Source organism: Lineus longissimus, chromosome 9 (assembly GCF_910592395.1).
Source record: "Lineus longissimus chromosome 9, tnLinLong1.2, whole genome shotgun sequence".
Lineage (NCBI taxonomy): Eukaryota > Metazoa > Nemertea > Pilidiophora > Heteronemertea > Lineidae > Lineus > Lineus longissimus.
The window spans coordinates 8518411-8538320 of NC_088316.1; the positions used below are offsets into that span (position 1 = coordinate 8518411).

General features: G+C 42.1%; 2 protein-coding genes across 6 annotated transcripts in view; both read left to right on the forward strand.

Annotated features, from left to right (window-relative positions):
• Positions 1-19910, forward strand: part of LOC135493846 (centriole and centriolar satellite protein OFD1-like) — a 462799-nt gene that overhangs the window by 25137 nt on the left and 417752 nt on the right. For all 5 annotated transcript variants that reach the window (XM_064781463.1, XM_064781462.1, XM_064781465.1 and 2 more), the window contains exons 3-4: positions 7252-7518; positions 7708-7738. In XM_064781463.1, coding sequence (XP_064637533.1) covers positions 7252-7518; positions 7708-7738 — 298 coding nt within the window. The remainder of the gene's footprint in view (positions 1-7251; positions 7519-7707; positions 7739-19910) is intronic.
• Positions 13026-15215, forward strand: LOC135493929 (uncharacterized). Its single transcript, XM_064781590.1, has 4 exons — positions 13026-13431; positions 13648-13887; positions 14054-14216; positions 14478-15215. The coding sequence occupies exons 1-4, from the start codon at positions 13417-13419 to the stop codon at positions 14837-14839; spliced, it is 780 nt and encodes a 259-aa protein (XP_064637660.1). The 5' UTR covers positions 13026-13416; the 3' UTR covers positions 14840-15215.

Genomic DNA, 19910 nt, shown 5'->3' on the forward strand with positions numbered 1-19910 from the left:
ATCTACGCTGTGGAAATCAAATTGCGTTAGTCATTGCCAAGTCTAGAGTGGCCCCAAAGAAGCAAATTATACTTCCACGCTTAGAGTTAATGGCCGCCCTGTTAGCCGCGCGCTTGCTTCATTACGTACGCAGTCAGTTAAGTCAGACAGTGACATCCACTACGCTTTGGTCCGATAGCCAAATAGTCTTGCACTGGCTTAACAGCACTAAGCTACTTCCAACCTTCGTTCAAAATCATGTGAATGAAATCAAAGATTACAACGTCAATAACTTCATGTACTGCCCTACTGCTGTTAATCCGGCAGACATGATTAGCCGTGACATCACCACCAATCAGTTCCTCAGCAATGATCTGTGATGGTATGGGCCTGAGTGGCTACGCACGGGAAACTTTCCTGCGCAAATACTCGTTGATTCTATTGTAGATTTAGTGCCAGACACAACCGTACCGTCTGAATCAGTGAATCTCGTGCAAACCGGAAAACCTGATAACCAACAAGTTGGCATAGGCCAAGTTATTAGTGTGGAACGGTATGGTACGCTGCGCAAGTTTAATCGCTTAACCGCATGGGTTCTCAGGTTCATCAGTAATCTGGAACAATCAGCCAACCATCGAAATCTTGATGCTAATCTCAATGCTAAAGAGATCGATAGCGCAAACACTACCTGGATTAAATCTGTCCAGGCGTCCAGTTACCCTTTTTCAATCAAGCAGAATACCCCTCAAAATCGGCCGAGCCCCTACGGAAAGCTACGAAATGATTCGTCATGACTTTGGCTTCAGTTCCAAATGGTATTCAAAGACAGCAGTACCGTATATTTTAAGAAATCAATGCTTTACTGCATCTACCGCTCTGCTGCCTAACAGTTCTGAATCACAAATGCAACAATGAATATACTTATAAAACGTATATAAAACTATTTTGAGAGTAATAGTACATGCCTCCCGAGAGTATCACCCTGCTATACTTAGCCAAATTATAATAAAAGCAATAAATCGAAGTGCGTTTGCACGGATGACTCACATAAATTATCTCCCGGAAGAACCGCTGCCAAATAAGGCAATGACGTCATCATGACGATGGAAACATTGGGTTTCCCCAGAAAGTGGCGTGGCGCCCTGGCATTACAGTACGCTGCAGTTGGGGTGTCGATCAACCGCTCCGTGGTTGGCCAGTAACGAAAGGGTTAATTAACTTAGGGTAATAATAATGCTTTATTTTCACCTCATTTGATCATCACACTATGGAATACACCATCCCTGCAAATATGAAGTAAATCGGAGTTAAGTAGCATGAATGCATTTGATCAGATTTTTCTGCCATCACACCTATAGGACGTCTTAACATACATATATATATATTAACAAAAACTCAGGTCAATGTGACCTACTTTTCAGGTGTAAGCAGGTCAGGTCATAAAACTCAATGTCAGTTGTATCAAGAAACCTTCTCTGTGTTGATCCTCAAAGGTGCATCATTGATCGATATCATCAAGATTGACATAGAGCGCATAACATTTTGACCTTGACCTAGTTTCCAAGGTCAGAAAGGTCAAACTCTAAAATTCCACTTAAGTTGATACGTTTCACTATTTGTCTGAGATTCTTTAAATTTTCTATGCAGACACTTCTTGGGCATCCGTACAAGTTAACTGAAATTAGGTCAATTGTGACCTAGTTTATCAAGTTCACAGAGGTCAAACTCTAAAAGTGTCATCAGGGTTCCCGCGGCTCTTGAAAACCTTTGCATATCTTTGATTTTTAGCTCGGCTGACAAAGTCAGCGAAGCTGGTCATATTACTAAGGGAATGGTGTCCGTCCTTCCTTCCATCCTTCCTTCCATGTCAATTTTGGGCATTTTGTAACCGTAAGACCTAGGCACTTTGTTGGCGCTGCTAAATTAGGAGTAGCCCAGAAACCAAAAATCAGCGCGATCCGACCTACATTCGGCGAATGAGGTCATCGGGAAGTTTAAACTTCTTTCCTTTATACCTCGGTCCACAGAGGAAATATTGTTTTCAAATCTGGCCGAATATTTTAAAATAATTTTTCATTTTGACTTGTAATGGAATTAGTTTAGTTTTCACCGCCAGTTGGCGCTACAGGCACATTTGACAGATTTTTTGACGGTTATGACGTATAGTTGCGCAGTTGTATTCTGCGCATTGAATTGGCCAAGGAAGCAGGCTATATTTCAGCATACCCACTCACTGTGACCAGTCTAAAGATGGAAGATTGATTTTGCAACAAGTAACCAATTTTCTGCTAAAAAGTAGTCAAGTAGGCGATATTATCAAAAGTTCCTTTCAGTGGGTAGTCATAAGGTCTTAAGGGAATACTTTCAGAAACTAGTTCTTGAAAATTTGGCCACAATTCTGTGAAAACGATATTGGAAGTGCACGCTCTGTTTGCGATGTATTTTGAAGTGGAGAATTCCCACAGTATGTGCAGTGAATCGGCATGATTCTGTTTGCATATTAGTTTTTAGTACTACAATTCTTACATGAGTAAAAAGTAGACGTTTTAAGCAACACAATAATGTTACTCCCATAAAAATTGATTCAAAATTGACGGAGCTACGGCATTCTGTTCGGAAATTGGCAGCGCTGATAAAATACATTGCATGCTAATACATGCCAAATGGCACACTTTAAAAAGCGCTCATTGGACAACGTAGGGAATCACCAGTAATGACGTCATCGCTATTCTAAATCTTCTATATAATAATATTAGAAGGGGGACGAATAAAGTCACACTTAGAGGCGTTGGATCGCCTTGAAATTTTGCATGAATGGTGGTGACACCTTACCCTGATGCAATGTCTTGGTTTTATTCAAAAATTTACTTCAGCGGAGCAGTAATGAGGGATTTTTAATCGGACACTGTCAATTCTCCTTACCACTCACAGAAGCCAAGCCATTGCTGTTAAGTTATGCTGGGGCTTAATCAATTACCTGCACTCCCTGTGGGGTGAATAACATTACCTTTTGAATAGCTGGCTATAGGGGGATGATTGGAACAGCCGGTATACCTGCTGACCTGCTGAACCCAGGTTGATGTTATTTTCAATCCACGATTGCAGGTCACCTGATTTTCGAGATTTTGCGGGAAATGAAATTGTAAACAAACGCATGTGTGCAGTTCAAATGTAAATAAAAATGTATTTTTGGTACTTTTGGTTGCTGGACTTGGGTTTTCCCGCAGTTAGGAGCTGGGGTCAAATTGGTGGTCTATTGTTTATGCGTGCTGTTTTAGTCAGAGGTAGCCCTTGATTATGAAGGGATTTTCAAATTAAGGTGACCATGGTCTTTTTATATGCTCACCACGGCTTTCAATACTTGATGTATCTGAAGAGGCGTGGGGAACCTGACATGGCCTTACCAAGGAGCTGCTCACGGTGCTGAACTTCTAGCTTGCCTGTCGACTTAGTGCCTTTTTGGCCGAGACATTGCTGCATGTAGGAGGAGCACGCATTTTAAAGTTATAGTAATGATAGTACAGTTGGTTCGAGCCATTTGGAAGCCGACGTGTGAAGGCCTATCTAGGTTCTCCTTCTTCTCCGTATAAAAAGGGGCATATTGCTGACTAAGGAACGAGGCATATTGACATTGCCTCATCATCTCTATCGGACCAATTGATATACTTTTATATGCACGCATACATCACGCCATTGCAGGGTCCGAGTCTGTGGACAATTGGTTTGATTAATTTGTCTCTTTGATATTGCTCCTTTATTGCATTAGATTTTCATCGCAATTCAATCTATTCAAGATTTAGCCAATTTGAACCTGTCTGCGCCAAGGATAGATTGGTTCCCGATCGACTCACTAGGGATACGCAGTAGAGCACAATGTCATGAAAAACGACCCTTTGTATTGTAAATTCCAATCACCTGCAGGACAGGTCAATTTCTCTCAATAAAATTAATTTTGTTGACTCCTTGTAATCTTTACCTTATTAAAAAAACAAAAAACAGTGGTGTTCGTCCCAAACTGGTCATTTCTATTTATTTTGAACTCTGTTAAATCAGGATACCTCAAATTACAGACAGCATTTTGTATCCTTGTGCTGTACAACCCAGCCTGGACATACCACCGTTGTCCATGCAGAAGTCTCATTCTCTCTGACGCTTCTTTTCTGTAAAGCTACCGATACAACATACTGAACTAGGGATATCTTCCGTTGCCTCCTGTAATATTTACATACCATGGCTGATTAGTTCAATCATATTTCATCCAGCTGGCAGCTCTGCATTGGAAATTTTAGTGGTATAACGTGTTCTCTTGACCTTCAAACAGTAGTATAAAGCCGATATTTACTACTTTACACCCTCCGTCCTATGTTATTAGGTCATCCAGCTGAGCGCCAGGCCCTTGGGCCTCTTGTTAAAAATATTTTTCCATGGCTTGAAAGTCATGGATTTGTGTAATTTGTCAATAAAGTCAGTGAAAACCATTGAATTCTTGCTTTCCTTGTCCAAAAAATGAAAAAGGGCCTTTTGCTGAACTGGGTTTCGTAGAATATCCCAGCCCGGGTACGGTGTCTACGATGTCCCGGGCGCATTTCTAGTCGGGAGCCCATTGAAACGAAAATGAATGCCCGGAACACATCCACATGGTCAGGTCAACACCATCGCCATCTAGCGTTGAATACAGACACCATTTCTGCGCGCCAAGTCCATTGACCAATCAGATGCGCAGTTACAAGTGGCAGACGATTAGTGAAATGGAGCTTGGGGCTTTTTTCGTATTTTATGAGAGAATAATCAGATTTCGCCCATTGAAATGTCGTGCAAGTTTCAAGAGGAATGGCGGACGATCTATGAATGGATAGAAGGAGTAGAGGGACCCGTTGGATTGAAAACCAGCCAGTTGTGAACCGGGCCATTGAAATTTGGCCCAACATAGTCAAGTACGTTGCTGAGGTTAGGAAGGAGAGATCAGAGTACTCTGAAGCCACATGCGACTCCTACACTACAGTCAAGAAGGCAGTTGATGACAAGCTAATGTTGGTCAAGCTCGCATTTGTTGAGACAATCTCAGGTCAGATGACTCCATTCTTGAGCATATTTCAAAGTGAGCGTCCGTTGGTGCCATTCCTAGCCATGCATCTTGAAAAGATGGTGAGGGCTCTTATGAAAAGGTTCATAAAGAGTTCAGTGCTCACTACTGCCACCAATGCTCGCAACCTCTTGAAAATAGATGTCGGAAAAGCTGAGAACCAGGATTCGCACAAGGATGTTGACATTGGCTTCAGGGCTGAAGCAGAGCTGAAGAAGGTGAAGTCGAGTGTTTCAGAGAGAGAAATCATGGATGTACGAATGAAGTGTAAGTCATTGTTTGCAACATCAGCCAAACATCTCATGGACAAAACTCCCATAACATACTCGTTTGCTAGGGCATTGACAGCCCTAAGCCCAGAGATTATGGCTACCAAGCCTGACATTGCCAAGTCCAGATTCAAGCATGTTCTTGAGACACTGATTTCTAGCAAACGCATTGATGAAGGCACAGCAGAAACTGTCAAAGCGGAATTTGATGATTTTGTATTGCATGCCTCCAGCCTGACAGGACAGGAACGTGTGGACTACCTGCAGTATGACCCTGTCAATAGTGAATCAGTGGACATTTTTCTTCACCAGAGGATGTCAAACTTCCCTCACCTGCAAGGTGTGGTGAAGCTGCTGCTCATCCTTTCACATGGTCAAGCCCGAGTGGAGAGGGGCTTTTCCTACAACAAGGAAATTCTTGTGGAGAATATGAAGGAGAAAACTCTCTCTGCACAGCGTCTGATAGTAGATCACTTAACTGACATTGGTGGGTTCCAGAACTTCAAAGTCACAGCAAAATGTTTGCAGTATGCCAGTTCTGCTAGGATGAAATACCGGCAGTATCTGGAAGAACAAAGGAAGGACAAGGATGTCAGTGCAAGGGCACAGAAGAGGCAGGCCATGTTAGATGAAATAAGCGAGAGTAGGACAAAGAGGAAGTGCCTTGAGACGGACATTGCATCTCTTTTGCAGACTGCTGATGAAAGGGCTGAAAAAGCAGAGAAAAGCAGGGACATGAAAAAATTGTTGATGGAGTCAAATGCCCTACGAAAGAAGGCAAAGGAGAAGAAAGAGGAGGTGTCTATTGTGGAGAAACAAATAACATCTCTTGAAGAGAGTCTGAAAACCATGGACAAATATATAAGACTAATTTGCTATTCATGTACTTACTGTGACTGACTGCATTTGGTGTAGGCTACTGTCTGTTGTGATGTTGACTGAACTCTGTGATCTAGGATTGTTGTAATTAGTATTCCTTAGGACATGTAGGATGAGGATTTAGTCTGCCGAATTGGCCATAGGTGAAAGGATTTCTTCACAGAACTGCTTATTTCCATTTCGTTGAAGTTTGACAATTCTATTTTTGGATGTGGAACCTATAACTTTTATGACTGAACACTGTGATCTAGGATAGTAGTAATTAGTATTCCTTAAGACATGTGGGATGACATACACATTCAGTATTATGGCAGAATGTGGGTGTGTGTTTCTTGATGGTCTGTTCTTAGTGACTAATTGATTTCTCTAACCCTTTCTTATTTTCATGATGATGTACATATTGTGTATCCCTAAGGTCATTTACCTTTGAAAACCTTGGAAAACTTGCCATTTCCTTCCAGTAATATCTTTGAAAAATGAGAAAATAACCCATGGAATACCTTTGAAAACCATGGAATTTTATTTTGAAAAAGGTGCAGGTACCCTGTGTCATTGACAGTGCAGTATTTTTTCATATCTAAAAGTCAAGTTAACCTCCATATATCATTTCATCTGCAACTAAATGATTCCCAAAGACCCAGAGGTCAAATGGCTAAATCTGGCCAAGTATAACAACAGCTCATTTCTTAACCGCTACAGCTAACAACTTGAAACTTGGTACACATGACCCTCTAGGTCAGATAACCTCGGACACCAAATTTCGTGATTCTCAACTTGGTCACCAGGGGGTCAAAATTGAAAAGGCAAAAAGTACAATATCTCGTTTATTAGTGACTTGTTATCAATAATATTTTGATGGTAGGGCCTCCAAGCATGGATACATCACATGTCATACCGATTTTGATTTGACCTATATACTAAATACTATACATGTAGCATGGACAAGGATTCAAACTTCACATTTTTTGAGATGGCCCCGAGGGCGGTGGGGCATTCAACACTGTCCCTAATCTTCTATTTTTTAATTTGTATTCTTTTCAGGCACAGCTTCGAAGTTGCCTTGTCGATGAATTACAAAAAAGTAATCTCAGTTTGCCACTGGAACCCAAGAATTTTGGAGACGAAAAGTCCTTGATATTTTGGGCTGCTAACAGTTTGGTTGCTGATCACCTCAAACGATGCAACTTTGAATATGCGCTTAGTGTGTTTCTGCCCGAAAGTGGAACAGCGCATGATCAAGTTTTCCCTGTCCGAGACCTTCTACAGTTGCTTCACATCGCACCACAGTCAAAGCTTTACAAGAAATTGGTAAGTTGAGTGTTTCATTTGAAAACCTAAATGAATTATTTGTAGATACACTTCTTTGAATGCTTGCTTAGCTGCATCACAATCTTCGAATACTGCCTGGGTGTCTCATTACAATCTTTGCCACATTGAGTTTAAAGACTTTCAAATTAAAAAACAATCTGATAATTTTCTTATTTTATTTGTTAACAGACTGAAGGAGTATCAGATAATCACATGAAAGGTAATTATCATTATCCCTTTATAATAATTCACTTTCATTTCAATACCTTGATATAATAGCACCCGTTTGACCTAGTCAGTCGTCCATTTACATTTAGGATGACTTCGTGACCAAATACTTGGGCAGTTTATTTTTAGGGAATTAAGACTGAGCTGGATATATGTTGCAACGGTTATTGATTTCAAAGTCTTCAAAAGTAGCCGACAGATGGCAATTGATCACCGCCTGTAAGCCTTCGTATCGCTGGTTACTTATTACTGAGTGCCTAAATTATTTTTCTCCCGAAAATGTAAATTTAATATAAATATAAATATAAATTTAAAGACGTCTTTTCTGTCAAAACGTTGCGTTCTTTCTTCTGACATGGGCGCAGCCATCTTGCATAACTCATTTCGATAACCGTCTGTTACCTCATTTCTGATTGGTTGATCCGGGACGCATGGTGGCATCAGAAAATCTGATTGGTTAACATTCAGTGGTGTGATGGCCAAGTGTAGGGGAGGTTCCCTATCAATTTGAGACCCAGCCCAACATCCAAGATGGCCACTAGGCCGCAATCTTCATTTTTAGCTCACCTCTTAGCAGAGGTGAGCTTATCCCATACCGTGGCGTCCGTCGTCCGTCGTCGTCGTCGTCGTCGTCGTCCGTCGTCCGTTAGCAGGGCACGTTTCGTAACTGTTAGAGCTATTGAGTTGAAACTTGGTACACATGTACCCTTATGTAATGACACCTGGGAGACCAAGTTTCGGTCCGATTCGTTTCATGGTTTGGCCACCAGGGGGCCAAACGTTAAAAGTGAAAATATGCAATATCTCCCTTAATAGTAGTCGGGAAATTTTGAAAAAAATATGGTAGGTACTTCTAGCAAAGGTGCATCATATATCCTCCGGGTTTTTGATTTGACCTCCTTTTCAAGGTCACAGAGGTCAAATGGTGTAAATTAGCCGTTAGGATGTAATGATGGCACGTTTCTAAACTGCAATGACTATTGATACCAAATTTGGTACACATTTACCCCTTAGTCAGGTGATCTCAGGGACCGAAGTTTGGTCCAATATGATTCACCACTTGACCACCAGGGGGCAAAATCCAAAAACCTTAAAAATGTGATTATTCCTTAACTTCTTTCCCGATTGCCACCAATTTGATATCATGGGTACATCTAACCACCATACAGTATATGTCACACAGGTTTTTAATTTGACCTTCTTGTCAAGGTCACAGAGGTCAAATGGCGTAAATTGGCCGTCAGGCCGTAACTATAGCACGTTTCTTAACTGCAATGACTATTGATCACAAATTAAGTACACATGTACCCCTTGGTCAGGTGATCTCAGGTACCGAAGTTTGGTGCGATCTGATTTGCCATTTGGCCTCCAGGGAGGGGGCCAAATCCTAAATTCTTCAAAATGCCATTATTCCTAGTAATGACTTGCCCGATTGGCACCAATTTTATATCATAGGTACATCTAATTCTAACAACCATTCAATGTGTCACCCGGGTCTTCTTTGATTTGACCTACTTTTCAAGGTCACAGAGGTCGAATGTACTGTAAATTGGCCATTTTGGGGAAATTGTAATTGCTTGGACCTACATCAAACCTAACACTACATGACACAAGACCATGCTCTTTATCCATCTTTCCTCCACATGAGGTGAGCACAATGGCCCTGGCCATTTCATTAGCTCACCTCTTAGCAGAGGTGAGCTTATCCCATACCGTGGCGTCCGTCGTCCGTCGTCGTCGTCGTCGTCCGTCGTTCGTTAGCAGGGTTGAAACTTGGTACACATGTACCCTTATGTGATGACACCTTGGAGACCAAGTTTCGGTCCGATTCGTTTCATGGTTTGGCCACCAGGGGGCCAAACGTTAAAAGTGAAAATATGCAATATCTCCCTTAATAGTAGTCGGGAAATTTTGAAAAAAATATGGTAGGTACTTCTAGCAAAGGTGCATCATATATCCTCCAGGTTTTTGATTTGACCTCCTTTTCAGGGTCACAGAGGTCAAAGTTTGTTGATTCGCTGAACAGTAACATGTTTCCTATCTATTTTAGCTAGAAGGTTTTAAACCAGTGTGGACATGTATCTGGGGATTGTCTATTCCACCCCTAAAATTTCGGCCGTTCGGACATCAAATATGGCCGCCAGGCAGCCATCTTGAAAAATAAACACAGTACTATTACTCCGAAACTAATGATCGGATTGCAACCAAATTTGATCTGGATGTATATCTATGTACTCTCTGCTAAATCCTTGATTTTTTATCAAATGTGATAGCCAATATGGGTGCCAGGCGGGCATCTTGAAAAATTCTTAGTTTGGCCACCCGGGGGCCGCCAGGCAGCCATCTTGAAAAATAAACACAGTACTCATCTTATGAACCGAAGGAACAATACATTGTTATGGGTGATTTTAAGATGAAATCAATAGGTGAAGGTGAAAACTATAATGCAAAGTTAGAAACCTTTATGTTTCAAGCATATAACTTCAGACAAAACGTGTCCAAAAACACCACCAGCTATCAGTCCAAATTGGACCTTGTATTCACCAATCCTACTCCATCTGCCACTATTGACTTGGTCGATATAATAGACAATTACTGGTCAGATCACAAAATTGTCTACTCTGCTTTGTCATACCTGTAGTCACCTCAATTAAATTCAACTTACGCATTATTTTATCTCTCATGTAATTTCATTGTAAAACATTACTTCATTTCTTTCTTTCATTTAAAACCATGCTAATGCTTTATCCATCTTCCCTTCACAAGAGGTGAGCACAATTGCCCTGGCCATTTCATTAGCTCACCTTTGGGGAGTGTAAGAGCCATATGCTTTGAATTTCTCTCCATTTTTTACTTTGAGTCTAATAGGTGTCACCACTGTCTATTAAGCCAAGTCATGTGTTTGTGGACCCTTTTTGTGCTCAGCCATTTCTTTTCTAGTCCTCATTGAGGAAACATGCAATTCTCTGGCTTATTCTCTGGCTTATTCTCTGATCATTTTCACTGGATATGTGTCTCCTCTCTGGTTGGGCCCATGATATTGGGTAAGTGTTTTATTGTTGTTTATGCTGAATTATGGTTGAAGTTATGAGGCATGAGGGCCTACAACACATGTGTTTTAAGAAGACTTAGTTTTGGTCCATGCCTGTCCTGCTGGTGGCCATGTTGCTTTCTACACCATGTGCAAATACACTAAATTTTACACCTCAATTAATAAAGAATTGTTGGTCTTCTAGGGGCTTGACCGCAGGATCCCTTACAAAACATTTTTATTCAGTGAAACCATCATGTCAAGTGGTCGGGGCGTCGGGTCTTGAAAGTAGAGGACCCGTACAGGACGTCGGGTTATCGAGTGTGGACAACAACATTGTCCCTGGGCACGGGTCTTACGCTGCGTGTGACGAGGTTGCCTGGGCGCTATCCTAGTGTCAAATAATGGAACTAGGTTTACAAAGAAGTGGTCGGGTCGTCGGTCGGTCATACCGCACAGGAACTGGACGTCGGGTTATCGGGTGTTCAGATGAAGAATTACAAGTCACTATTTCACTTACTTATGTTTTAGATATTGATTTATATATATATATATATATATAAGAAATAAAATAATATAATCAATGATTATCATTATTATCTTCACTTATTTATTATCATATAATTGATCACGCCTATAGGCTACAAGGATTTTACATCAGTATTATATCTGCCACTTCTTTTCAGCTATTTACAACTTCTTAAAAGAATTTGCTACAAAGTTTGAGGTCAGAGGTTCTCGTTCAAACCGTAACCTGACGGGTCACGCCCCTTTAAACACAGATAAACCCGTCATGTTAGTTTGGAAGGTCCCACATGTCTTTATTGTACAGGCTGCAGATGTCCTCTAGCAGAGACAGGAATGGATCTCCCCCCATCCTCTTAAATTGAGATTTCCAGAGATGAGAGGAAAGGTAAGACTGGAGATGAACCTTCTTCACACCATATCTAGGCATGCTTTTCTTAGCATGCATCCATGCCCCTTCAATGTTATTTGTGTGGGCACCTGTCTCAGGATTCTTGAATTCTATTTCAGGTGCTCAAAATCTTCCTCTTCTAAGATATCGTAAGCCTTCTAATAATCACTAACGATAGTTGTCCCCGGCAAAATCCATTCCTTTATGATCGGCAATAGTGTATCACGGGAACGGTCCTCCACTACTACCATGAACATCTTATTTTTGGTATCATTTTCTCTTTCGATACCCCCGAAAACCCATTTGCCGTCAATGTGATGCCCTCTATGGTACTTGCGATGACCAAATTTTGATTCGTCTATTTCCACAGTCTTCGCCTATCTTCTCTCGGTTTTTAAGAACCACGGCATCGCAAACTTCCCAACAAAACATTGACCGATCCACAGCTGTATGTGAAGCAATCCCCAACTCGTGTATCATCTCATCTTCGGGCCAACCTCTCGACCATGCATACGTTATGCGCAGGATTTCAGCTACAGTCATGTTTGACTTCGAGAACCAGCTACCCTTCCGTATTGAACAGAATTCATTGCATTGAATACCCTTCCTCATCCGTCTACAACTCCAGAGCTGTCCATCAGATGACGCCTTTTTGCCGGAGTCTTTTGTAAGTTTCATGTTCATCCCACACTTGCGGCAGATCCTCGAAGTAGCCAGAATTCCTTAAAATAATAATATATATAGTTACTCAAAGTGCCGAATAGGGTTACGGTATGACGTATTCATCTGCTAAATGTGGCCCCGGTTGCCACAAAGTACACGATATATCAAATGCCGGTCACTCAAGATAACAATTTATGACTTAGGGTGTAAACCCTTCAGGTGTCCCACGGGGCCAATGGACATGACGTCGCACTTCTGTTTCATATCATTCTTCAACTAGACTAGATGTAAAACATTTACGAAATATTATTAAGTACTAATAATTACCTCTCTCCATCAACCAGCTGAAGGTGGTCTGTTTGTCACAAAGGATTTCTGCATTCAATCGAGTGAAAGTAATGTGCTTTTGTGGTATGCGCGTGACATTGTAGCTTTCCTCCCAAACTTTTGGACAAGCCATATTGGACGGCTAAGTACAAGTGTATAATGGGCCTTAGCCCATGGATTGGTATCGTGGAAACGTACGATCGCAATATACATCTGCAGTCATACACTGGTGCTGGCATTCAAGTACATCAGAATAAGAACCAGGGGTATGGGTTCATTACAGCAGATGAAGGAGTCAAGTTATTATCAGCACTGAGAGGGAAGGAGGCACGTGGTGACGGGGAGCGCGCGTTGTACTGCAAGATGTGGGGAGGTAAAGGGGATGGCATAAACTTGAGTTCTGGGGAACGCTCTTTCAAGGCCACGTCGATGTCGGTGCACATCCCCATACAGCCAGGGCCATTACTTTCAGAACTAGCGATGTTGTCGACCTGCCAAGATGGTCTCATTGACAGGTTCCTCATCACAGCGATGAAGCCAGCCTTGCACAAAGCCAAGGTGGTAAGACAAAACTTCAAGGAACTGAAAGAAGACGGCAAGACTGACTTTATTGTGCCAATGCGCAATATATATGAAGAACACAAGGACGGCCAGACATACAAGCTGGAAGAGGCGGCCAAAGAATTATTTGATGACATCACAGATGAATATGTGGCATTGATCAACCAACAGTATGATTCTCAATCTGGTGAGTTATCATCCTATTAAATTAAGATGCTAGGAATTGCGATATAACGTACATCTTCCTCATTTTACTCCGGATGAAGAATGTAAACTTAGCAGCGAACATTACACAGCTCATTAGGGTTCGACGTAGACGGCTAATATCTAAAAACCTTGTTTTAATATATACCTTTCCTAAAACCATGACATGAACTGATCATTATATGAATACTTATTTCAGGTGAAGATGAGGCGACACAGTTTCCATGCACACAAGACGGCGGTTCCCATGACAACGAACAAGGACACGGTCCACATAATGAAATCAAGCGGCATCATTCACGTCATTGGCCACGTCATAACCAAATGGGTAAATAAGGAAGAGGCAGGAAATATCCCCCCAACCATCAGCATCCACACAATCAGAGCATCACAATTGTTGTACGGAACATTGGCTCAACAAAAACATACGTTTATGCAGGTAAAATAATGTACTATTTCATTTTAATTGCTATTAAAATCATAAATGCCGTCCGTGGTACTAACTTTCATATTTTATTGAGAAGTCTGCACACAGGAGATATACTGGTATAGGCCGACTCGTCGGCAATGTGTTAGATATTGAGTATCGAAATATATTTTTTCAGGCACTCTTCAGGGTTGGTAGGTCGGACACCACACACCTGTGGACTAGTAAAACTTTACGTGAAAAGATAATGAGAACTATATGCAGACGACCAGGACCCTTGACAACAACAACAACAGAGGTGCAAAAATGTGTACACGGCTCACAGATTGTTCACCTAAAAGGTACTGTATATTGCTCTTTTATCCATCCATGTATAGAGGCAGTATGTTTAAACCCATTCGATATAACTCGTAGATCTTGTCGAAAAAGGCTATGTAGCCATATAATAATCTATAACCTATACCCCTCATTCTCTATTTGTTAAGTCCTTGGAAATAAAACCTCCCCTAATGGACCTTGTCATAACGAATGCTTACGGTGATATAAAACTTTTATAATATCATTTTGTTCATATACCTACAATACTATAACATTATTTCCAGATGAGATAGACAAGATGTCAAAAGACGGTGTCTTCACCTATATGACCACGGAGGACAGGTGGAAGACGACGGTGATCTTCAAGCCCTGGCCTGGTTCTCTTACGGACAAGTCGACTATTATATCTCAAGGGGGGGTCACGATAGATGCATACACTGGAGCTTTCAATGACACCGTAAAGATGACACCCAGACTGTCAGGCATTTGCATGGAGCATCACCCGCATGCCGATATGTTGGACACCATCCTCGACACTCCAACGCAGTCCTCTCAAGACGCCCAATCGTCTGGGGCAACCATGCAGCCATCAGCCGGACCAAGTACAAGTGGAGCAGCAACCGCCAGTGCATCAGATACGGACTGATAACGATAGGCCGTATCAGACGATACCTATGTCATTTTATCATCTTACATTCACTATGTACGTGTTTAGCTGTGTGATGATGATGATGAATGTAGTAGGACGATGTTAAATTTAGCCTGATATTATAATGTTTGTATTGAGCATGTGTGACGTGGTACATCATGGAGGTGTAACTATATATGTTGGGAGGAAATAAATAATAGTTTTGACAATAGAATACGTTTCGTGTCATACTTATACCATTTAAAAATCAACCAACCCACCGCCCCACCAATCAACTCGGCGACGCACATTTCTGTGTTTCCCTATCTTATAAGAAACACAAATATACCACCCGGCAGGTCGAACATAATAATTCAAGTACACGGCCCGACATATCGACCAACCGATGCTCTGGATAGGGGATTGTCACAAATCGACCACCCGACAGGCAGAAGATTAATCTTCACATGTTTACACGGCCCGACCAATCGACCGACCGATGCAGTAAACCTCCGTATACGCAGTATCACAAATCGACAACCCGACGGCGACGCACATTTCTGTGTTTCCCTATCTTATAAGAAACACAAATATATCACCCGACAGGTCGAACATAATAATTCAAGTACACGGCCCAACAGATCGACCAACCGATGCTCTGGATAGGGGATTGTCACAAATCGACCACCCGACAGGCAGAAGATTAATCTTCACATGTTTACACGGCCCGACCAATCGACCGAACGATGCAGTAAACCTCTGTATACGCAGTATCACAAATCGACCACCCGACGGCGACGCACATTTCTGTGTTTCCCTATCTTATAAGAAACACAAATATATCACCCGACAGGTCGAACATAATAATTCAAGTACACGGCCCGACAGATCGACCAACCGATGCTCTGGATAGGGGATTGTCACAAATCGACCACCCGACAGGCAGAAGATTAATCTTCACATGTTTACACGGCCCGACCAATCGACCGACCGATGCAGTAAACCTCTGTATACGCAGTATCACAAATCGACCACCCGACGGTAATGATAACTTTCACGACATTGCCAATAGATGCCGTTACGTGCCTCGCAAATCGACCAACCGACGCCCGATACGATCCATCGACAGCCTGCATACTAAGTGTATACATACGGTATATACATGGTATACTATGTTTCTTTTCCAATGTAGAATACTTTTTGTAAGGGATCCTGCAGTAGTGCCCTTCTAGGTTTCAATATGTACAATGTGCATTCAACAGTTAAATTAGTTAAACTATTTTTAAATTACTGTACCATCGGGGAGGGCCGTTGTGTCTTGCCAGGTGGCAGCACTCACACCCATATCATTGCAGGAAGGGTGCTGCCACCTGGTTGGTGTGGTGGCTCTTACGATTCTACAGTATTCATCTGCGTCCACCATCTTGAATAAATTGTGTTTTTGTTTGTGTAATAATCTGCGCAGTGTTTTATGTCATATTTGTGTGTTATTGACTTTGTACTTTGTTTGTGTTTCAGTAAAATCTACATATATAAAGTTGAATTTGCCTAGTCGTCCTTTCTTACGGCCCTGCTGAGACAGGGAGCTTATACGATAGCGTGGCGTCCGTCTCCCGTCGTTGTCAGCGGAGCACGCTTCGTCACCACTAGTGCTAGATGGCTAAAACTTGGTGTGATGGTAGCTTTGGGCAATATGCCCTGACATATTTTTCTTTTCACGTTATGACCTACTTTCTGGCCTCCAGGTGGCCATCTTGGAAATTGGTTTTTTGCCTTTTTGAAGCTAATGGTTGTACGTAGAGTGACAAAATTTTTATGGTGGGTGTATCACAGTGGGGACAGGGTCCGTTTTGTCCCCCCAGAGAAATTTTGTTCTTAAAGGGAGGCAATTAAAATAATTGCTCAGTCGACCACCAGTTACAACCTTAACATCTACGTAAACTGCCTATTCTTAACAATAACTGTGGCTCTTGGTTTTATAAATAAACAAACATTAATGAGTGAAATTGATGATTTTAATCCACTTGTCACTGCTTATTTTTGAATCAAGTATGCCACCATCTTGGTGGATTTAACCTGGTCTCTCCTCCCAAACGGAGAGTCAATGATGTCATGGATGCAGCCATGTGACAACAAAACAAAATGGATTCAGTCAAATCGAATCAAAAGAAGTCAAATAAAACTAATCTTTTCCCTTGCGATGCTGGACGATAATGACACTGACAGTTCGACAATCATGTCAAGCAATGTGGAAGGTTCTTTGGACAAATCATTTCGAGGTTTTGTGCTAGGTTTTGGCTGAGGTTATGCGTTCAAACCGGGATATACAGAAGAAGAATAAGTCACTTGCCAGGAGCGAGCTACATCCGTGACGTCATTCGCCCGGGAGATTTGAACAGACATGGCTACCCCCGCACACTGCTTAAATAAATGCAATTTTCTGCTCAATCTAAGAATATTTATCATATCCTTGGTGTAGAGTATTTGTTTGTCATGTAGGGCAAGTCAACCAAAATTCAGCCATGTTTTTTTTCACCCGATTTTAGCGCTAAATTATGCATTTTCGTTCATTCCAAATCACGTGATAAAGGCCGCCACGTAAAAGAGAACAATCGAATATATAAGTATTGAAAAAATATCGCATTTCACCCATTTTTAAATTTGCATTAGCGCCCACATCCGACAAGTGGTTTATCCCATGAAATCGTCCGAAATTCGGCCACCTACGTCCATATTTCGGCTGGGGTCGCCCAAATATCGGCCATGTGAAAATTCCACACAACATAAATTCGGCTAGTCAGGTTTACCATGTATAATGGTGACTTTTTCCTCAAAAAGCGCTTTTAAAATGCAGATTTTGTTTGAAATATTGGCCCCAAAAGTATCAATACGCGCATATTGTTGTCGTTGTTGTTGTTGCATGTGTGCGATGCAAGCGCCACCCAGAATTGACGGGAGAGAAATAAACTTGTCAGAGAGGAGTTCCCGCCAGTTTCTAAGGCTATACATTGTATCACTGTACAGTCCGAGAGGGAATTGGGATTCCGATCCCGGATTCCGATGCATGAGCAGCGTTGGGGACAGAGGTTTTTATAATTTTATGTGTAGTGGAGGCAGGCCACAAAGCTGCCTGTGCTATTGTGGTCCAAGAGTTAGCCTCTGTGGCCCCGCTGGCGTTTTACCATGGACCATACTTACCCTTTTTTTTCAGTGTCATGCCTGTGTGAGTATGGTGTTAGTAGTCTAGTGCTTTGGCCAGTCGGTGCGCACTGTGAACCGAATGTGTATGGCAGACTGGATGGGACATAGGTCGATTTATTGCAGGCCCACATATTCCTCTGTTCTCATTGGCAGATTTAATGTACGTACATCATGTACATGAAATGGCCTAGTGTGTACATTAAATTCGACTTATGTCCGGACTCCTGGAGCTCGGAGGCATCCATGGTTTTAGAAAGAGACAAAAAGAGATCATGTTAAAATTGGTTTACTTGTGTAACATCCATTGCAACTGAATGATAAAAAGAATGTCACTATGTTTAATTTCAGCATAGAGTCTCATAACTATGATTTCAGGGCTCACTCTTCCTCGTTTGGACGGCACTTGTGGCAGAACCAGTCATCCTCCTCAGTTATATCATCATTGTGGCCAATTGGTATGCAGGAAATGTGTTGCCACTTCATACAGTCATCGCACATTACCCACGGATTCCTCTCTTCATCACCTTCCATGTAGGGAACAAGACACATCTGGCACAACTCCATCTCGTCCACATCTTCTTCTTCATCCTTCTTCTTCTTCTTCTTCTTCTTTTTCTCCTTGGTAGGCCTACTCTCAACTTTCTTTCTTTCAGCCGCAGCTTTCTTTTCTGCCCTCTTTTCTTGTCTCTCCTTCACCTCGCACTGCTTCTTCTGCTTTCTTTCCGCTGCTGCTAGCTTGTAAGCATATGCCTCGTCACTGGTGAGGACAAAATACTTATCCACTTTCTTCTTCTGTGCCTTGGTTGTGTGGATGGTCCTGGGGTAAGGCAGTACATCTGCATCCACATCATGTGGCGATGAAGCATTGGAGAACGGGAAAAATGTGGAACTGGAACTTGCTGCCGACCCAGAGCTTGCCGATTCCTCCCTGGCCTTGACCTTTAAATTACGCCAAGTCTGGTACCGGGCATCTGGAAGGTCGAAGTGATTGTCCAACCGCCTCTGGTAGAGCTGTCTTTCCGATGGTGTGAGGGAAGACTCGATAGCAGCCAAAGCCAGTCCAGCAGGACATGGCCTCTCCTTTCCATCATCAGCCGCAGGACTAGGCTCAACCTGAAATGAATGGAGGAGTCGTTGAGTAATGAGACTGACGTTCATATAAGATAGAACTACAATGGGGGAAATGGTGCTATCAAATTATCATGGCATCAAGTTTCATACCAAGTGCTCTTCGTCAACATTCCTCGCTGCCAATCCTAACATTTCTTCTATTATGTCCATGGCATCATCATCGCTGCCGCCCCCCCCATGTCCTCCTTCATGTCCTTGCCCTGGTCTTCTGCTGTGGGTAGGCCTACTGTTGGGTCACCACTCTGAAAAATAAAATAGAAAAATAAAATACTGTAGCATTGTTCATGTAGATGGGTGTAGGTTTACACATTATCACGTTCCTAAGTAATTTCATAATGGTGCAACACAGTATAACTCCACAAACTTCACACCAGGCCTACCTACCTCCATGACGGCGTGTTGATTTGGAGTTTCTTCATCGGTCATGTCGGTGTTGTTTTCCACTTGCTGTTTATCCTGAAGAAAATAAAAATATACCAGATGGATTACAACATGTACAACTTAATTCATCATTTTATATTCTAGTAATATTTAATAACTTAAAGAGCCGAAGTTGGGTATACCTACCGTATGTGTTGCATCCAGCGTTTCTAGACTGCCTTGAAAGGTGACCGTAGATGGTAGGAACGCTTTGTTCGGCACAGCCAGAGGGTTGAAGGGGAAGATGCCCGTCGCTCGGAAGCCTTTCTGGATGTTGGAAGGAATTACTGAACGTTCCCTGGCTTGTGTGGCGAGTTGGAAAAAACATGTCTTTGAG

What these genes read in the sequence shown, in the direction of transcription:
- LOC135493929 (XM_064781590.1), top strand. An exon ending in AAAAACATACGTTTATGCAG is followed by an intron (nt 13,888 to 14,053) that starts GTAAAATAATGT and finishes ATATTTTTTCAG; the next exon opens with GCACTCTTCAGGGTTGGTAG. An exon ending in ACAGATTGTTCACCTAAAAG is followed by an intron (nt 14,217 to 14,477) that starts GTACTGTATATT and finishes CATTATTTCCAG; the next exon opens with ATGAGATAGACAAGATGTCA.